General features: G+C 40.1%; 2 protein-coding genes across 3 annotated transcripts; one reads left to right on the forward strand and one right to left on the reverse strand.

Moving 5' to 3' along the window:
• Positions 1–1,154: 1,154 nt before the first annotated feature.
• On the reverse strand, positions 1,155–10,801 carry PARP9 (poly(ADP-ribose) polymerase family member 9). The gene is made up of 9 exons (XM_061370029.1): positions 10,783–10,801; positions 8,920–9,752; positions 7,212–7,436; positions 6,914–7,132; positions 5,611–5,686; positions 4,758–5,132; positions 3,363–3,508; positions 2,656–2,830; positions 1,155–1,482 (listed from the first exon to the last, which is right to left on the reverse strand). Exons 2-9 carry the CDS (start codon positions 9,742–9,744, stop codon positions 1,175–1,177), a joined length of 2,349 nt encoding a protein of 782 aa, XP_061226013.1. The 5' UTR covers positions 9,745–9,752; positions 10,783–10,801; the 3' UTR covers positions 1,155–1,174.
• Positions 10,802–11,305: 504 nt separating this feature from the next.
• DTX3L (deltex E3 ubiquitin ligase 3L) lies at positions 11,306–19,013 on the forward strand. Of its 2 annotated transcripts, none has more exons than XM_061370028.1 (5): positions 11,306–11,614; positions 11,875–12,098; positions 13,890–15,431; positions 16,318–16,405; positions 17,985–19,013. In XM_061370028.1, the coding sequence occupies exons 1-5, from the start codon at positions 11,440–11,442 to the stop codon at positions 18,032–18,034; spliced, it is 2,079 nt and encodes a 692-aa protein (XP_061226012.1). In that variant the 5' UTR covers positions 11,306–11,439; the 3' UTR covers positions 18,035–19,013. The 2 variants fall into 2 exon arrangements, with proteins under 2 accessions (XP_061226012.1, XP_061226011.1); XM_061370027.1 differs by having other exon boundaries at positions 11,308–11,614; positions 16,188–16,405.
• The last annotated feature ends 1,216 nt before the right edge of the window (positions 19,014–20,229 follow it).

Below are 20,229 nucleotides of genomic sequence, written 5' to 3' on the forward strand. Positions count from 1 at the left end.
AATGCTTAACATATGACGTTGTTAGTTTCTGGTAGTTTTATGTGAGTGCTTCTCCCCACATAATCACCATTTTAACCACAGGTGGCTTTTCAGTCTAGAAGCAGGCCCAATATTGACAGACAAGCCTTTGTTTCTGTATTACTGTTACAGCCCTGTAGGTGTTCAGTCAGGGCTGTAACTGATGGGTTTAGATGCTTCAAATTTGACAAATCTGGTAGTAGCTTTTAGTTGGAGGCAATAGATTTGTTTTGAACCCCGCTAACACCAGGCATAGCTCAAGTGTTAGTAAAGAAAGTTTCAGAGTACACAAGAGCTGAACTGAATCCCCTTTTACATTAGCATAAGTTATAGTAGCTCTTAGAATTTTCCAGTCACTGGATTCGGATCACTCCAGACCCAGCGAGGGGATACCTGGCTACAGGGATGACACTGTAATCTTTAAAAGATAACCAGTAAAGGAGATTAATTAAAAAGAAATTTCATGCTGTAGCTTGAATTAGTTCTCTACTATTCTGTAGCCTTTCAAAGAGATTCAGTGCCACTGAGAAGTTTGAAGTTCAGTCAATTTCTTAAGATTATATGGAAAAATAACAGGTTAGCCGATAGTATCAGTCATACTTTTTATTTTGAATACATATGTCTACAGTACTTGGAATATCTTAACTAATAAAAACTGTAATAGCAACTACTGTTAGAAAGCATGAAATATTGCCTCACACTTACCATAACTATGTGCATTTAATAGCATGTCCCAGAGTCAGAAATAGCTTTGACCTCATACATTTACATGTTTAAGTCAGAAGAAAAATAAGGAATCAAAGCACAACCAAGATTTCTTGGGTTTCACAAACATACAGAATATCTCAGATTAAGAAAATGTAATGAAAGAGTAACAACCTATGCAAACATCAGGTGTGTAGTCACATGCTAAGACCATTTTAAGGCATAAATGACCAGATAAATGTTAAACTGTATTTGATGCTTTTCCTTCTGCTTCCATTCACAGATAGTTTTGTTCTAACCTTCTTAACATATTGACTTACTTCATTTGTTTATGGATATTTCAGAGCACTTTGCACAAGGCACTTTGGTCACACCAAGAACATCCTCTACCCCAGAGTACCAGAAATACCAGACCCTGTTCGGAAGGGCTTCATAATAGCTACAGGTCTAACTAATTCTTATTCAGGATAGTGCTGGTTTCCTTACAAGCCAACAAATATCTTGGAAGGGCCTGAGCACTGTTGCAGATGACAAAGGTGTCAGGATTATTTACATCATCTACCAAGCTGTCATATACTTTAATGGCATCCCCCTCCACTGCTGGTGGCATAATACAAGATGAGTTGCCTTCAGTGTATAAGCCTGTTAGTACCTCAGCCTCAAACACATACATTTTAGAGTCTGTTTTCTGTGTGTTTTTACCCTCAATTAAACTTTTCGGGTTCTTTTTAAAGTAGATGCCAGCTCCATATTTTTGTTCTGGAAAAAGAAAGAAAAATTTTTAGAAGAATAAAAGCCTTTAACAATCGATTGTTGTGGGGTGTTGGTACTAAAAGTCTGCTTCTTGATACAGTATTACATGTTACTGCATTTACATTACAGCTGAATGTGTGCCATCCTCTCACAAATAAATATGCATTAAGTGGCTCTAATGCTAGCACTGGCCTCCCACTAGAATCACGAGCAGTGACAGCTGATGGCCATTCTGATTTAACTGCCGCTCCAGCGATGACCATTCAGATTTAACTGTTAATCCAGTGATAGAAACATCAAGATATAATGTATTTAAATAAACACTTCAGTCAGCGTGTACTAAGAACTCTGATAAGGAGGCAAGATTTTAATAATGTAAACTACAAAATAAAAGCTTTGAGATTTTCAAGAAGAATGCTGTATAAAAATGCTATTACTGTATGGCCTGGAAAAGTGCAAAGAAATTAAATGAGACCATCATCCTATTTATTACTTTGAAAGGGTGAAAATGTGCCACAGATGTATAGACAAGGAAAGGCAAACCTCCCTTTTTTGAACAGTTTATTGTCTGAGATCCCAGTTCTGCATTTGACCAGCAAAATACCAGACCCTTCACCTACTGCAGAATGAAGCACTAAGTGCTTATCCTTTCCACTTCTGGAAATGTCTGTCTACTACAATACTTCACAGACACCACAACTTTCTTCCTAAGCATACTCTACTTTGAATGGCAGTCTGCTCAGTCAAATTCTGACTGCATCTGATCTGAGCAGGGGGTTAGCCTAGATGACCCTCAGAAGTACCTTCCAGCCTCAATTAGTCTGTGATTCCTTTGAACATGTTTTAAAACTTCAAGCTGCAGCAAGTAGAGATGCTGACTTCTGACTTTAAAAAGTGACACAATAAAAGAAAACATGGACATGGCATTATGTCTATGTATATTCTGTCAGCAGTGTCTGCTAGGCTGGAATCCTGCTTGTCCTCCCAGAGCCTTGCTGACTTTACAGTATCAGGAAGGAAAATCTTACCACAGATAAAAGAAGTAAGCTCATACGACTCTAAATGCAGGTAAGAAACAGTTCTTGCTTAGGAATGACATTTTTTCTGATTTTAATCCAACTTTAGAACTAGTCAGTCACTATGTTCATTTTGATTAAAGATACCAAACCAAATTATTACCTGTTGGTGGAGAATACATCCTGTGAAATCCAGTCTGGCACACCAAGCTACAGAACTGCACCGGAACATACTGATACAATTTGTGTGTTATTTGATAGGTATACTGGTTTTCTTCTACTTTTTTTTTCATTTGTTGGAATGCAGCAGATAAAAGAGGATTATGTATCTTTTCAATCTGTAACATAAATAATAGTGTAGTATAAGCAAACAGAGACCAATATCCATGAAATTCATGAGTGCTCTTGGTCAGGCTATGTTCCATAGTGGCAGAACTTTTGATTTAGCTTAAAGGCACTGACCACAGAGCAGATCAGGTATTTGAAGTGTGCACAGAGAAAGAATCACGCCACTATTCCATGTCCAAGAAAAAGCAGACATGCTGCATTAGTGTCCTGGAATATTGTGCTCATTCTAACATACCAATCTCATGTTTCTCTAGAGTCCTACAAAGGAATATTTGAAGCATGAAATAAGATACAGAATATACAGTTAGAAGGACTTCTCAGAATTTAACCATACTTTTGGAGTTGCTCTATGTTTTAAAATACTTATTAGCAGTAAAGACTACATCTGTTTTAAGGATTAGGCTGATTTGATCTCAACTTTAAAAAGCAATACATTAAAATAGTTCACCTGAGTTTTTTAAGCATGTTTGGTTCAAATATATCAGCTGAGATTTTTTTTTTTTCCATGAATAGCCTCTTTACCTTGAGAACACAAAGCCCAGCTTTTTCAAACTCTTTCTCTCTGTCTTTAAATTCCTGAAGGTGTGATTCTACCAGTGAAATCTGGATGCATTCAGTAGTATTCGTAGTATTAGTAGTATTTGTCTTGTGAAGGTGTCCTGTTTGGCCTAGATACAAAAAAGGGCGTAAGATTTTCACAGGACATAATATTTGAGGTACAGGCAATGAGGAGGGATCCAGGGATACAGTACTTTAGTTTCGTAGTTTGGTTAAAAGAAATAATGTTAAATATTCTCTGAAGTAATACCAGAGGCTAATACTGAAAAGAGACTGATGATATATATATATATTTTCTGTATTTATATTAAAGAAACCAGAGAGAGAGAGGGAATAAAAAAAAACAAACAAACCCCAAACCAATTTATCTTCTCCATTACATCTCTCCACAGCCCAACTTTTATATAATGGTATCTGTATTGAATGACTATACAAACATGAGACAAAAATTGATCACTCAGTAGCTTTCTGTAATGCACTACTTCTATCAACTTAATCATAGAATGATGGAATGGTTTGGGTTGGAAAAGGCCTTAAGATCATCTAGTTCCAACCCCCCTGCCACTGGCAGGGACACCTACTGCTAAACTGTTGCCCAAGGCTTTGTCCAACCTGGCCTTGAACACTGCCAGGGATGGAGCATTTGCAACTTCTTGGGCAACCCATTCCAGTGCCTCACCACCCTCACAGTAAAGAACTTCTTCCTTATATCTAACGTGAACTTCCCCTGTTTCAGTTTAAACCCTTTGCCCCTTGTCCTATCACTACAATCCCTAATGAAGAGTCATCTCCAGCATCCCTGTAGGCCCCCTTCAGATACTGGAAGGCTGCTATGAGATCTCCAAGCAGCCTTTTCTCCAGGCTGACCAGCCCCAAATTTCTCGGCCTGTCTTTGTATGGAGGTACTGCACCCCCTTATCATCCTCAAGGAAAGTCAAGGACTGCAGAACATGGCCAAGGTTGGTTCTGCAACAGGGGTTCAGCTGCAGCTAAAAAAAGAGCTCAGCAAAGGTACGTGTTTATCAAATGCAAATCTTGTCAGTCACCAGTGGCCAGGCTGTAAAGTGATGCTGTCCTGGAGGAAGCCAGTTAGAGTTGGCTATACAAGGATGGCCAGCCTTTCTATAAGCTGTGCCCAACTGGAAATACTGCCAAGTATGTAATCAGAGTTAACAAATGGTCTTTCAGGGGCTCACAGATAGAAGTACAGTAGTATCAGTAATTAAAGCTATGCTCAGTATGTGTGTGAACTGAATGCATGTCTGTCCACTCTCAGCAATACACAGATAGATGTTGCTTCATACTTGACGTTATTTAAGCACTTACTTTTGTTACTTCATTAGATGCTTGTTTACATACCCATTAAGTACAGCAGTTCCCTTTGTTTGGCTGTAGTCTCCTCTTGCATATGAAGCAGTAATTTTTCAGTTGCGAGCACTGCATCAATCACAGCGTCAGGAGGGCCACAAAATTCCAGTCTTGCTTTTCCACCTTTCACCACTTCTGATACACATACACTAGAACGATGCTTTCGAGATAGATCTGCAAACTCCTTTCTACCAAGGCTAAAAATGTAGTTGTTTTCAATAACAGCATGATGACTTCCCTCAATTTGTATCATGCTTTGGATCCATGATTCTGCCGCTTCCAATGCCATATGTATGTTCCCTTTAAGTTCAATAGCAGGCTCATTATTTGCAGCCTCTTCTGCACTTTGACTGCCTGACTCTGTACCTGAAAGAAAAAATTCTTTCTTTTCAGAAGTGCACTGGAAGAGTGAAGAGCTTTCACACGCTGCCACTATTTCCTATATGTAATCCAAGGTGCAGTGTGCAGGAAACACACTGCTCGTCTCGTATGCCCAAAACAGAAGAGAGTTTGGATACCAGGAGAGAAGGTTTCCAGGAAAAAAACAAACAAACAAACCAACTAAACAACAAAACCAAACCAAAACACATGCAGAATTTGTTTGCCTTCCACTAAATGACTTCTAACAGGTTAAGCAGAGACAATGATTTTTATGTTTAAAATCTTACAAGGGAGTGGCCAGTTCCATTGCTATCAATGTAAAAATGCAAAGCGCTCACATTTTTGCCTCCTCCTTCCCCCAAGACACATGCAAACACTGAGTTCTTTCTAAAGGAAGGTGATTTCAGATTCTCAAACCTGGAATGCTCATTTACTTGAAATGCACCTTCTGCCCATTACTTACTCAAATGATATCTTCTGTTGTAATGCTGATTTTTTCCCAGTTTCTGTGTCTCTGAATAAAATTTTCTCTGGAAAAACTTGGAAGAAAAATATTTAGGAGCAGTTTGAAATCTCTGTTGTCAAATACACAATTTGTCTTTTCAAAACTCCAATAGATAAGCAGTTTACAACTGCTTCCCCCCAGTTCTGAAATTATTGACAGTGGGCATTTGTCAGCTTTTCCCCAAATTTTATTGCTGACAATACCAAAAGTATTCCTGTTCTTCTACATCTCCTATGGTAAGACACCCCTTATACACTGAATGGCACCTTTAGCAACTGCTTGTTGTGTGGGATATCTGGAACTCATGGAACCACACTAGACAAAGATGTTCATTAGTTGCAGTTTAATGCTGATGAATCCTTACTCAGTTTTAAAATCCAAACTATTCCCCTATCTTTATCTCAAAACACCTCTTCATGATCACACATGGAAAGCCTCTGAGAAGCGCTACTCTGCTAGACAGTGGATTTGGCATCTGGCAAATTGCCTCTCCTTTCTTTTTCAGTAAAAAGAGTTTGATGTGCCCTGGTTACCAAGGGATTAAGTGAGAAGCACATACACTTTCTTTAGAGTTTACGAGACAGTTACAGAAGACAGATGTGATCTTGGAATCATGAAATCATAGAATAGTTTGCATTGGAAGGAACCTTAAAGATCATATAGTTCCAACTGCCTTCCACCTAGTTCTTGCACCAAGCTGAAACAATGAATGGTTGAAGTTAAATGGGGACAAAAGCAAACTCCACTTTTATAGCTATCTAAAACACAGATGTATTAATCACATCAGCTAAACATTCAAGGTGGAAAATGGCCCACTGCAGTTAAAATTACCCACTCTCTGTTAGCAACCCTTCTATCACACTAGATCATAAAACATGTTAATAGTGTTTTGGCCTAGGAGCGTCATACAAAAGAAAATAATAAAATGGTTAAAGAAATTTCCCAAGGAGGAATAAGTTCATTCTTTAATGAGTTAAGAGTAGACACTTTCTTATAAATTTGCTGACAGTCATGAGAATTTCTGAGCTCCTTCCCCTTGTTTATGAAACCACAGGGTGATAACTTTGGGTTTAGTGAAGATAAAGAAAGATCTGTAAAGGTCAGTAATACCTTTTAATGAGAGAAATAGTTTCATTAACGGACCTGCTGCTCACAAACGTAAGTAGCACAGAATTCAGATTTTCTTAATTTTTAGTCATCTATGATAATATTTTTACAGTTTGGGGTTTTCATTATTAGTAGCTAATAACATATTTGTTACCTGATAGCCATCATTGTCATCTGGGCAAAGGACAAACTGCACATCTACCTTCTTCTCAGGCTGTGCCCTGGCAAAATTTAAAACCTCTTCAATCATGATCTGTGCCACTACACCAATAGGCAGCATTGATGAGCAAATGCCATTTGCTGGAAAAGAAACTGAGGGAGATTGGCATTCCCGAACATAATGCAGGCATCTGGTCATTGCAGCTTTTAATTCCTACATGGAAAACAACTGGTTTAGTCCCCACATCACTCAAGATGAAAATTAATTAAAAACCAATTGAACTGATTATTACCTCACACAGTAACACCGGGTGGTGGTATTGTGGCCATACAGTGTGCAGCACAAACTCACAGGGCAGATTATAGCCTCTTGTTCGTAAGATTTTATAAGATGAAAGATATTCAAGATGAGACTTAAGTTCATCCTGAAGAGCTGAACCTGCTTTTTGCAGCAGTATTCTTGCAACTGGAGAGTAAGGCTCGCCATTCACAGATACAAAATTAACAACATCTGTAGTCTGCCAAAAAAGAGCAAAGTTTCAGTATAATTCAAGTTTACAATATGCAAGCTTTGCTACTATAGAGAGCACTCTTTCTAGGAACAATTCATTTTTAAAAAGCATGGCTGCAGCACATCAGCACATCAGCTGTTTGAAAGATTCTGTTTGAAAGATTCTCTTTCAAACACTGCTAATAAGCACTGCTTATTACTAAGGACAGCAGTGGAATACATCCAAGCATGCACATTCTAGTGGAAGTAAATGCCTACATTTTTTTCTGAAGCCAACAGCGAGCACAAGACCCATTCCAGTCTTTCGAGTGTGTTCAGCAGAATTATTACTGCAGCTATGGAAGTGACCCATACATGCCTCACCAAGTGCAATTCTGCAGCAAATTATCAACAAGCAGGAGAGAACTATGCCTGTGGCTGTTGTTCCAGCCCTTGCTGATGCTCCCCCTGTTACAGGAGTCACCAGACTAGTGGGGTCAGTGCACACAGGGGAACTCCAAAACTATGGTTGCTTCAAATTCCAGTGGAAATACCAGATTCCAACAGGTCTCTTGTATTTCAAATTAAATATGTAAAATGCAAAAATCTTGGTTTTAGAATGCTGATAACAGCAGTAGTTGTTCTAGCTTTTAATTATTGAAGATTTTGTAGAGTTGTAAGACTTTGGAGCAGATTTTCCTCATAGTCTTGAAGGTATGTGGTATTTTCCAATGCTGTATAATTGCTTAATAAAATTCCCCACAGTGTCAACTTTGTGATCTTTCACTGTCACATCAACAAAATTAACTTTCTGTTCAATTAAGATACTTCTTTAAAATAAAAGTTATGATTTGCATTTAGCAAATACTGTATTTTTAAGAGAATGCCTAAATGCCATCCCTGTGATGTAGCTTCCAGTCTAAGAGCTCTGTGGGATTACAATGACTAAGCTCATATATGTTGCCTCATATTTTCTACCTAAGAAGTTAAACAAATTGAAATCTGTGTAAGCTATTTTCAGCTGTTGCAGTGTTTGCTCACTCCAGTGGCAACTATGAGAACATAAATTACAGAAAAAAAGCAAGACAAAAGATAAGAAGAGACTTCTAGGGAATGCATGATAAAAATGTGAACTCCCATGATGTTATAATAAGAGAAACATTAGCATAGGGGTAAGTTATTATTAATCATCCAATCTTTGGCTGCTTCCTATAATGCCATAACAGAATGTATACAAAAAAGAAATAAAAACGTTCTGATTTTTAATACCCATTTAGATAAACAAACAAGCAAGAAAACAAACAAACATAACAAAAAAAAAAAAAAACCAAAACCCAGTAAGCAAAACCAACAACTCCTTGCTGCTATAATTTATTTGTCATTTGTAATTTCTCATCAGGCTGAGAAGATAACTGCTTAGTGGCTCAATATGTGTTCTGAACTCTTGGGCTTCAGATGCTGCAAAGATTGGGAGGCAACTTCTTGTTCAGCATATCATGGAACAGACTTACCTTCTGCTCTTCAAGGACACCTCTTACGACGCTCAAGTGAACACCTCCATGCCTGATGTAAGTTGAAAGCTGGCTTGATGAAGTTGAAAGGGTTTCCTCAAGTGAACTGGTATCACCCAAAAACTTTTCACAGGCCTTCTTAATTTCTTCAACTATAGGCTCATAAGGGTTCACCAGGTGGATTTCCCTGAGACAGCTTGGTGGACTGGTCTCAATAAATTCCTTTATAGCCATTACAATCACTTGAGCACACAAATTGACTGGGAAGCAAAAAATACCTGAACTCACTGCCGGGATAGCCACAGATTTTATACCATTTTCTGGAACAGTAACATACCTCAGAACATTCCAGATTGCTTCCTGAAGTAGGTCACAACATCTTTCCTTTTCAGAAACAACCCACAATGGACCAACTGCATGAATGATTTTTTTACAAGGGAGCTTCCCTCCACCTGTCACTGCTATTTTGCCAGCTGTGAGATTTCCATGCTTTTGAATATAATGATTGCTTTCTGCTTGTATTTCTGGCCCTCCAGCATTCACAAGGGCTAAAGCAAGGCCTCCTGAATGATTAAGAAATTTATTGGCTGAATTCACCAAAGCATCAGCCTTGTGTCTTGTAAGATCATCCTTACAAACACAAATCTCAATTCCCTGCTTTGTTTTTTTCCTGTATACTTCAACAGTGCGTTTTGTATCTTTGAAGGTCAATGTACAAGCAAACTTTCTGTAAAGAAGTTTACTTAGACAGTCCTCTCTTTTCTTAAGAGCTTCATAGGCATCTTTATTGATGGAAATCATCAAGCTGTCTTCATCCATTACCATGCTTGGCCCTAGGATACAGAATAATATGAAGTGAAATCCAAGATACTACTGTCAAAACATTACTTTTTATATAGAAGTGTGGTTTATAGCTCTCAGTTGTATCCTACTCTCATTACCTACCAAATTTTTGGCAGAGTCTGATCTCTCTGCCTTTTGCACAGGCTTAGAAAGCCCAACTAAGCACTAAAAGATGACAATAAAGTCACTGAGCCTGCCGTGACAAGGATTTGAGTTTGCCTTACTGTTTACCTGAGGAGGAAACCTGGTTAAGATGCATCTCCCCCTGCTGCTTGTTCTCCCTCTCTCACTTGCCTACCGTTTATTCTCTCCCGATAGAAGCCTCCTTCTGGCCTCGCCAGGGCATTTTATTTTAGCATTTTGCTACTGATTTCCAGCAAGGTCCAAGAGTGAGCTCTCCAGGCCTCTGCAGAGTCAGTAACTCACAGCTATACTGGCTGAGGAACACTTGCCAATACGTTCATTTCATGATGCCATGGAGACCTTATGCTGATCTTTGTCTAGTTCTGTGGCTCTTTGATTTGCACTTAAATCTCACATCAAGTTCTTTCTTAGCATGGAATTCATGAATTCAGAAGGGTTTTTGAAACCACATTTTGGGGGGGGGGGGGGGGAAATAATGGTAAAGAGTGGGGCTGTTTTTACGTTATCACTATGGCTATACAGCCCTCTCCTGTCAGACGTCAGCAGCACTACCTACAGTACTTATGTTAATTACTGTAAATGAATTTGTATGAGCTTAATCAAACTTTCCTCTGGGGTATGCTGCCTGCTTGTAAAGAGTTTAACATTTTGCCCTTATATACACACCGATTCATCAAAACACTTCTGAGCACTTTTTTTTTAAAAGAGAAATGCAAGCAAATCCTGTTGAAGCAATGGTTAATAATGTCTAATTCACACATCCCAGGTTGCTTTTGGCTATTTCATATCAATATTTTCTAGTTTTCTCGCTGTGTCTGGAGGTTTTCAACTTAAATACAGAAACACACTTTGCAGATGGCTAAATGAGAGCCTTACCTCAACCGCTCTTCTCTTTAGACGTCTCTGGAGAGTAACTCTATTGCAACGAATACAAGAAAGAGAAAGTAAATGTTACTGCCCGACCGCTGCCTTCCTGCAGGAGGCGTTCTGTTGCAAGCAAACCCGGCACCACACCTTTTCAAAACTAACTACGAGGTGTTCTGATACTTAAAATGCTATTCAGGGCTGAAATTGGGGTGACCGGAGCACTGTGCGTGAAGTCATCCACACCTTACGATAGGTCCGGCTCACCTATGGGTGGTGAGCAGCCGGGAAATTTTACTTCTTTCCGAAAGCCAGGCCAGAAAAGAACGCTTTCTTGGGTTTTTCCGTTTGGGCTTTGGTTTATTCCCCAGGGCCTGAACACCGGTGGCAAAGCTGTGAGGGAGGCCCCGGCCTGGCGCGTCGCACAGGGGCAGGGGCAGCTCCAGCCGCAGCTCCCCTGACCCCCGAAGGGGCTGCCTCCAGCCCCGAGCTCTCCACCCCCCTCCAGCCCCGCTCTGTTACCTGAAGGATCCCCATTAACCGGAGCTGCGTGGCGTGGCCGTCTCCCCCTCAGCTTCGGTCGCGGGAAGGGCGCGGGGCGGAGAACTGCGGTCCCGAGAGAAGGAGCGGGAAACGAAAGCGAAAGCGGGCGGTGGTGGCAGTGGCATTATGGCGGTGTCGCCGTTGCTGGTGCGGCTCTGCCCCGCGCCCGACGCCGGCGAGAAGGTGTTGCTCAAGCTCCAGAGCTACTTCCAGTCAGGGAAGAGGTCGGGGGGCGGCGAGTGCGAGGTGCGAGCGGGCCCTGTGCCCAGTACCTATTGGGTGCTTTTCCAGCAGGAGCAAGGTACGTACGGGCTTGGGGAGAGGGGCTAGGACGGGCGGTGCGGCTCTAAGCCGGCAGGATCCGCGGCTCCGCATGGTCCCGCCGCCGGCACTGAAAGGTGAGGGGGCTGCTCGCAGTGACCGTGTGAGGGGGCTGGCCATGGCTGCCATGGGCACCACTGGGTGGGCAAGCGGTAGGTGGTCCCTGTGACAACCCGTTGTAGTAGTCAAGCTGTCAGGTAACTTTATCAGCCCTGTCTGTCTGTCTCCAAATTACTGCAGATAAGAAGAGTGTGGAATCTCGCACGGATCACGTTGTGGAAATCGGTGCCAGGCATCTGAAGATAGTCATTCAGCGGGAAGAAGGAGACCCGAGCAAAAGCCAGTTTACAAAGCAGGCATTCCCTAGCTGCCCCATCCCCGCCGGCTCTTCCCCACCTCCTCAGCAGGAGCAGCAGGCAGCCAAAGGCCATGGAGACACCACAAGAGAAGTCATTACCAAAAAGGTACACCAAGAAGAGCAGTAACAACCAGTGCCATGACTGCTTGTAGTTTCACAAGTCCTTTGTGTTGCTTTATGTTGTGCTTCAATATTTCAGGACAAGTATGTGCATTCATGTTACAGAATGTTCAGTGTCAGTTACATTATCTTAGTCAATAAAATGGGGGCAAGGAATGACTTCGAAATGGTGTACCACAGATCATCCATACATGCTAACAGGCACCATGTTCTCCAGCATGGCTTTGGTATGTGCCAACCACTGTTCCTCAAAGCAGCACCCTGATAGGTTTCAGGATATGGAATGCACTGAGGATTGCTCCCAAAAGGTGGAAGAATTGTATAATTCAGCCCTAATTGCTTCCACCCTTTGCCTCAGTGTTAAAATTATCTGCTCTGATGTGGTGCAGCACAGCAAACACTATTTCAGACACTTTAAAACAGAAGTTATGCATAAAAGACGAACTGTGTGTTAGGGACATGGGGTAGGGCCAGGCTACGCATTACATGATGTGGACGTGACTCTACAGAGACTGACAGCTGCCCCCAAAGGGTTTACCATGTTTTGTGTAGTATAACAGGTATAGCATGTGCTAACATAGTGGTTAACCTTGCATCTGTAGCAGTGTACTGCAAATTTCTCTATCCTTCTGTCTGTGCAAAGTAAAGATGTGAACATGCTTGTTATTTTTCAGAATCCCGTTTTCTGCTTTAACCCCGAGTTACTAAAGCATGACTTTTTTTAATATAATTAAAGAACAATGCAATATTAAATGTTCTGTTAAAACATCCTGTAGCTCTGTTGCTAGATACTAAGGGAAGAGGCAGTTTCTTTTGGGGAAGTTTGGCAGAATGGTGATGGGCCCAAGTTATAGTTACAATTAAAGCTTTATTTTTTTTTAACAGGATTCTATGATTAACATAGCATAGAATTAATAATCAGAATAGCACAGGATTTCTACATGCAGAATTCGTGTAGGACAATTTTATAAATAGCATAGCACTGAATTTTATAGCAAATCTTAGCTTGTGGTTTCTAATCACTTCTGCAGATCATGTCAAATCTTAGTACTTGGCTTGCTCTATCGATGTAACATATCTAGACTTGAAAAAACACATGAAACTATGAGTCATTTGCTCAGTTCTCAGACGAAGCAGAGAATGCTGGAGGTATCTCTGGCCACTGGAGGATCATGGGTCTCACTGTTCAGGAACAGTTGTGATCCAGGTTCCCACCTGGCACTTGTAACTGCTTGATTTTGTAGACAGTGCTCTGCATGCTGATTAGCTTCAAGGCCAGTAAGGAGAGGAGTAGTTGGCCTGGTGCTCAGGAACCTTGAGGATTGTAGGGAGAGGAAGAAGTCTGTTAGCTCCATCTACTTGACACACAGGACCTTCAGGGCATGATAATGAGAGGGGAAAGGGACTAATATGTGACCAGCTTAGTTACAGAGAATGGCTGTTTGCTTTATTAAATGGTATTAGATATGTTAACTGTATAACTGGAAGTCAGGAGCAGAGGATACTGGTCACAGTCTCAAAGTAGCAAAGTTATCATCTTTGTTCCTGCGATGCTGATGACAATAATTTCCATTTTTGCTGCTGACTTGGAAGCAAATCACTACTTACATATGTGTAATGTCAGTATACATGACAGAAGAGAAATACTATGTGCAAATGTGTCTATAGTAACCTGGCCCCACTGAGATGTACCAGAGCTTTTCCTTGCTGAAAATACAGAAGCAGCAAGCAGACGAACTTAGAAAAAATAAATACTGATTTCTTCTTATGTTTTTAGATATTTCTTACAGTATCTGCGACTCTGAATACGAGTATGTTCACTGAACAGCAAAAGAAGAGAATTACCATTATATGTCCAAATTTAAAGAGAGAAGGAAATCCTGATATTGATGGATCTGAGAAACTGACAGGAGATTTTGAAGACATTGAAAAAGCTTATTACTACTTTAAGGATATCCTTTCAGGCAATGACCCAAACCTTGATTTTACACATTCTGAAAGTAAGAATAGTTTGAAAGATGAAAATGGTCTGAATACTGAAGAAGTGAATGAGTTTATAGTTCCATCAGCTCTCTATGAATATTTCAATCATACCTGTAAAGAGCAAATCAAAGAACTACGTGCACGTTTTGGGGTGTGTATAACAAGTAAAGATCATTACAATGGAAACACATCAGTAGGCTTTATTTCTGGTAGAAGTCCTGCATCAATACAACAAGCTAGCGATTTTTTTATCAGAACTTTTCAGAAAAATGTGGAAAACCTGAGACAGGAAGAACTTCCAGTTGCAAACAGCTACACATTAAGTGAGATAATAGCAAAATTAAATGCTAAGTTTAGTAACCTTCTTGCCAAAGAGGAAGGGAATCTGTTGCTACTTCGTGGTCCCGCAAGTGAGATTTTAGCTGCTAAAAAAATTCTAGCAGAGGAAGGTGAAAACAGCCAAGCTGAAAAGAATTTGAAAATGTCATCTGAACTGTACAAATACAGGAATGGAATTGAAGTTGATGCTTCTATGTTCAAGTTGTTTGAGACAATATTAAGCAAAGAAATTGAAGACATTAAAGACAAGTTTGATACCACAATTGAAAAGAGAGATGTTTCATATGACCAGAAGATGCTGATAATATTTAGGCCAAGGATCAAAACTTTTGATATGTCTTCACATGCTGCTGAGTGTTTCATCAATGCATTTCACAGTGCCTTTGCAATGTTAAGAGAAAAACTCATCAGCTTGAAGCTTTCAGAAGGTCAGAAGAAAAGATTAAATATGTTACTTAACGGGAAGCAATTGGAAAACCTGCATGTAAAGCTTAAGAAGGAAGAAGACAAATTGATGTTAATTGGCTTACCAAACCATCTTTCTGATGCTGAAAAGTACATTATGAACTTTCTTTCCATTGAAGACTCAACACAAAGTAAAAATAGGACACCACTGACCTCTGATCTCAGCTATCAAGAAGATACAGGAGCATCTGAGAAGAAATACAATGGCAGGCAAAAGAATAATCTTACTTCGGAAGGACCGGCTAAGGCAAAGACAGAAGCAAATGACAAAGATACGTGTCCAATTTGCATGGAGATAATTAATAACAAAGAAACACTGAGAAAGTGCAAACATGCATTTTGCAAAAGTTGCATCGACCAGGCCATGACTTACAAGCAAGCTTGTCCTATTTGCAATACTTTCTATGGAGTCATGAGAGGAGACCAGCCAGAGGGGAGAATGTCAAGTAGAATTCTGTCTTCAGCTCTCCCTGGTTATCCCAGTTGTGGTACTATTGAGATTACATATAATATGCGAGGTGGCATTCAAACTGTAAGTATAAGGATTTATAAAAGAGATTTTTCCCACAACAAAACCAATATTGAACATAAAATAACTGTATTCCTATCATTTTGATGCACTTCCAGGAGTCACATTTCTTTGTTCTGTACAAATCTGCAAGTATTTAATTCAGTATTTTTGGGTGCAATTAAGTAATGCAGTAGGAATTAAAAGTTAAGTAGTAGCCTTTTTAGTTGCAGCAGGACAGAGCTACCTGTCTGTAGTTTGCACACTGGGAATAACTGAACTGAAATCTATGGAGTAATACCATTTAAACAACATTTTGTGAGTGTAGTGAGTATTTTCTGGGGAATTCTCTTAGCTGCAGACACCAATGGTCCAAAATGAATAACAAGCTGGCTTGTAAGCTTTTCAGGTGAGATATCAGCTTATGTTCTGTGCTTAGAAGTCATGACTAAGACTAAAAATGGGATAAATTAAAAACTCGGGGGTGGGGTGACATGCATTTCAGAGAGCAAAGATGAGAAAACAAATTTTAAAATAATAATGGATGCATGAGTGATGACAAGAAAATGTGAATGAAACTTCTATGAAAGAAATCATCTAATGAGAAAACTCCTCAAAATCAGTCATCAGTCATACTATGTCTTCCTAAGTCAAAGATGGGATAAAGACTATTGCAAAAGCTGGGATGTGTCATTTTCATGCTTTCAAAACATTTATGATATACAATGGCTTTGTTTTCTTTTTTTCTTTTTTTTTTTTCTTCTTTTTTTTCTAAAACAGAACAACCATCCAAACCCAGGGAAACATTATTCTTCAACTTCTCGAAAAGCCTATTTACCTGACACTAAAGAAGGGCAAGAAATTCTGCAGCTCCTCAGAAAAGCCTTTAACCAAAAACTGATTTTCACAGTGGGGGAATCACGTACTACTGGTGCAACAGATGTTATCACATGGAATGATATTCACCACAAAACTTCCATGGTGGGAGGACCTACCAAGTAAGTAGTCTTCTCTTTATGTTATTTTATTGCTCTTCATGTAATTTTATTTATTAGATGAGTCAGGATGGTTATCCTCAATATTTTCCATGTTAGAGCATTCAGATTTTGTTATTGACAAAGTGATGGTGGAATGCTCTATGGATCCAGACTTGAATGACCTCACCAGTTCAGACAACTAAAGAGTCCAAACAGCTGGTCAGGATGAGCTCAGGCTTCTGTTGCCCTTCAGGCCACTCATTCACCAGTGAGCTGTGTAAAGCACCTACTCAGTTAACAACTTATCTGGTTAGAAACTACTTATAGTACAGGACAGCGAGCTCTTGATAGCAGTGAAGGTTGGACTTCTGATCCTGGCCTCTTCTGTTACCTGCTGTTTTGCACCAGGAGGTGCTGATCTGTTATGACCGCAGTAAAGACAGCACTCGGACTTCGTAAAATGTCATTTGAAATTCTACATATGAAGGCTAACGGCAAGAAGAGATTGTAGTATAGATATGGTTCTGTTCTTTTAGATGCTATGAACCCTGAGTTGTACAGCATTCAGTGGGTTTCCGATCAGAGAAGAGGATACCATGCCAACCACATCCATACAAGGAGTTACTTCATTTTGGTCGTTCGAGCTATTATAGGATTTTCTTAGTAGAAGAGAAACTCTGTTCAGTATTTCTTGAGGACTTGCTGCACTTCAAGATAAAGGCAAGGATACACAGGTGGTGTAATCACCAGGACCAGGTGGGAGCTGCCCGAGTCTGTCACACAGCCATGGGATGTGCACAGCACAACACAGCCCTGAAGGTCATGCTGCACATCTAGCATAGCACAGCATGGCACAGGCCTGGGCCTGCCCCAGTGAACTGTGGATCACTAATTCCTCAGTGTATAGCAGCCTTCTGGTCCACATCACTACATTCCACCCCTTAATGCACATACCATTGGCCATTCTGAAAGATACGATTAACTGCAGATAATATCAGTAAAATTTGGCTCCTGGGAAAAGTCTTACAGAGATAAGAGGAAGTCTTGGAACAATCCGTTCAAGCTTGTTTAAACCTCTTAGGAGCAGGTGTCTTCTTGCAAGCTCTCAAGGTTTATGTCTAGATCCCCCTTCTTGGGCTAGGATCATAAAAGGACAGACAGTATCAGTTTTACTTTATCGCTTCCTTTGCCCAGCTGCTCGCCCTTGTTATCACTTGCTTCATACCTACTTTTAGTGATGCACTACTTAAAATGTAGAAGTGCTATTATATTTGTGTTTTGGATGCTCACTTGGATACACTTTGCCTCTGCTTTTACAAAGATGCATGCCCAAGTGCCCTATCATTTTCAAGTGAGACAGCTGGCAGCTTTGAAAATCAAGTTATTGGTGTCAGTTTGGGCAACCAAATTCAGCCGTTTCTTAAGTTTTTAGCTTTACAGACGTGCTACCTCTCTAATCTGAAAAATAGGATCTGTTTTCTCTGTAGATTAAGAATGAAGTGCATAAAATTTGTAAGGTGTTCTAAGAGATTTGGATGAGAAGGTTCTGTAGAACTGTGAAGTGTTACAGTGCAGAAGTATTCTTTTTTTCTTTTCCTAGCTTTGGTTATCCTGATCCTGATTATCTGCACCGGGTTCGATTGGAATTGAAAGCAAAAGGAATTGAATAAAGGAATTTATCAACTGTCAACCCTTAAGTGCAGTAACTGAACACGTAGCAGTTAATTTACTATTCAATCGCTAAGAAGAAATTACTTTGTTCGACTGCTGCACTTAAACCACTTGTATTTCTCAGTCACCTAAGAAACGTAATCTTTCTCATCAAGTGATATATGCTCTTTTTACGCATCATTTACTTCCTCAAATAATGCTTCTTTAAATGTGTAACATTTACAGAATTTGGGTCTTGTGAGTGCAGTATCAGTACTCATTGTACTTGTCAAATTTCAAATTGTGTATCTTATTTTACCAGTGAATCTGATCTGCACTTTTTTCCCCACAAGTCCTCAGCCTGATCACTACTAGCTTTTATTTGATAAAATGCTTTAGCTTGGTGTTATTACATCTATTATCATGAATAGTATCAGGTAACTCATCTGCCTAGAAAATTTCTGTGCAACTGTTACAGCATCAGCTGTGATCAGGCTGAGATCTTTCACTGATTTTCCTTTCCAGGGTAGAAATGGCAGTAGTGGTTTGGGGTTTACACGTTAAATTAACATGGATAATTTATGAGAGGATATGTGGATGCTGCTGCGGTGGTTTTAACCTGTAGGAGTGCTAAATGCTGAGACACCTTTGAGTGAATGGAAAGTAAATGGTGCCTGTGGCCATCTCCGATCAGGGGGTCCTGGTTCTGTGCCTTCCATCGCGTTTGAACTTTAATACAACTTTTATGTCAGCTTTACAGCTATAAAACTATATTCTTCCATTGGTTCTAATATATGCTTTAAATTATATGACAAAGATACCTTGTTGCTGTGCTCTGCACAGTCTAAATAGCCTTGATAATTACCTTTGGGGGGGTGTAAAACAAGAAACTTTTGCATAGTGCAGCCATAATTTTTAGTGAGTTAAACCATTTTTGTTAGGCTATTGAATATAACCAATAAATAAAATACAAAAATACCATCTGCCCAGTTCTGCATTTTTCTGTACAGCTTTTCCCTCATGTTTTAAATAAGTATAGTTGTTTTGGTTTGGTTTTTTATTTAGGAATTTACCACCAGCACCTGACTTGGGGTGATTTGGACCCCATGCCACTTTCTTTTTTCTTCTCTTTATTTTAGGTTCCCACATTGTAAATAGGCAGTATTACTTTACCTCCCTGACTTTCATGTGTCATAGTATTAGCACTGTTTGGTTTCCATGTGAGTTACAGTGTCTTTTCTACTGTGGTTTTGTTTTACCACGTTTGTTTTCACATTTTACACTATTTCACATTTTCTCCTTTTCTGTGCAGTAAGATACTAGCATTCCAGTTGTTTCTAAATGGCTGTGCTTTTCTGCACAGTGAAATAAGTTGTGAATGTCAAATCTCCCCAGTTTCTTTCAGTCGCTCATGTTGCTTTCTGTCTCAGTTAGCCACTTCTTCAGTGTTGGGCCCCTGTCTGATAACTCACTGACTCCCATTTTATCTGTGGCAAAGTTTGCAGACTGAGTTTTGCAGTGGAGTCCTGGTGACTGTCTCTGAAATCTCCCAGACCTTTATCCTATAACCAGCTGCACCGTTTATGAAGAAACTTACCTGATCTGCTTTCAGAGTCAGATATTGGATATAAGGAAAAAGTTCTTTACCGTAAGGGTGGTGAGGTACTGGAATGGGTTGCCCAGGGAGGTTGTGAATACTCCATCCCTGGCAGTGTTCAAGCCCAGGTTGGACAAAGCCTTGGGTCGTATGGTTTAGTGTGAGGTGTCCCTGCCAATGGCAGGGGTGTTGGAACTAGAAGATCTTAAGGTCTACTTTGCCTGGGTTACAGCAAGGGAGGAGAGCATGTGCCTGGACAAACTGTTGAGAGAACAGTAAATTAAAAAACATAAGATTAATGGCCTACTGAGAAACAAAGGCATCCCCATGGGCCCACTCAGCATATCTAACAAAACCAATTTTCATTTATCTGCTATTTTAGCGTCTCAGATTTGGGCACATTAGTAAAATACACAGCAAGAAATAGCTGAAACTTTGCAAGGGAAAGTCCTGGGCACATGGCTGAAAATGCCTCAGCTAGCTGACACATTGGTCTGAGGAACACTCTTTCATAGAACCATAAACTGGTTTGAGTTGGAAGAGACCTTAAAGATTATCTAGTTCCAACCCCACTGCTATAGGCAGGGACACCTTACAC

The sequence above is a fragment of the Neopsephotus bourkii genome, unplaced genomic scaffold, assembly GCF_033783945.1.
Source record: "Neopsephotus bourkii isolate Nb327-2 ecotype Australia unplaced genomic scaffold, CSIRO-AGI_Nbou_v1 NB_1526, whole genome shotgun sequence".
Classification (NCBI taxonomy): Eukaryota; Metazoa; Chordata; class Aves; order Psittaciformes; family Psittacidae; genus Neopsephotus; species Neopsephotus bourkii.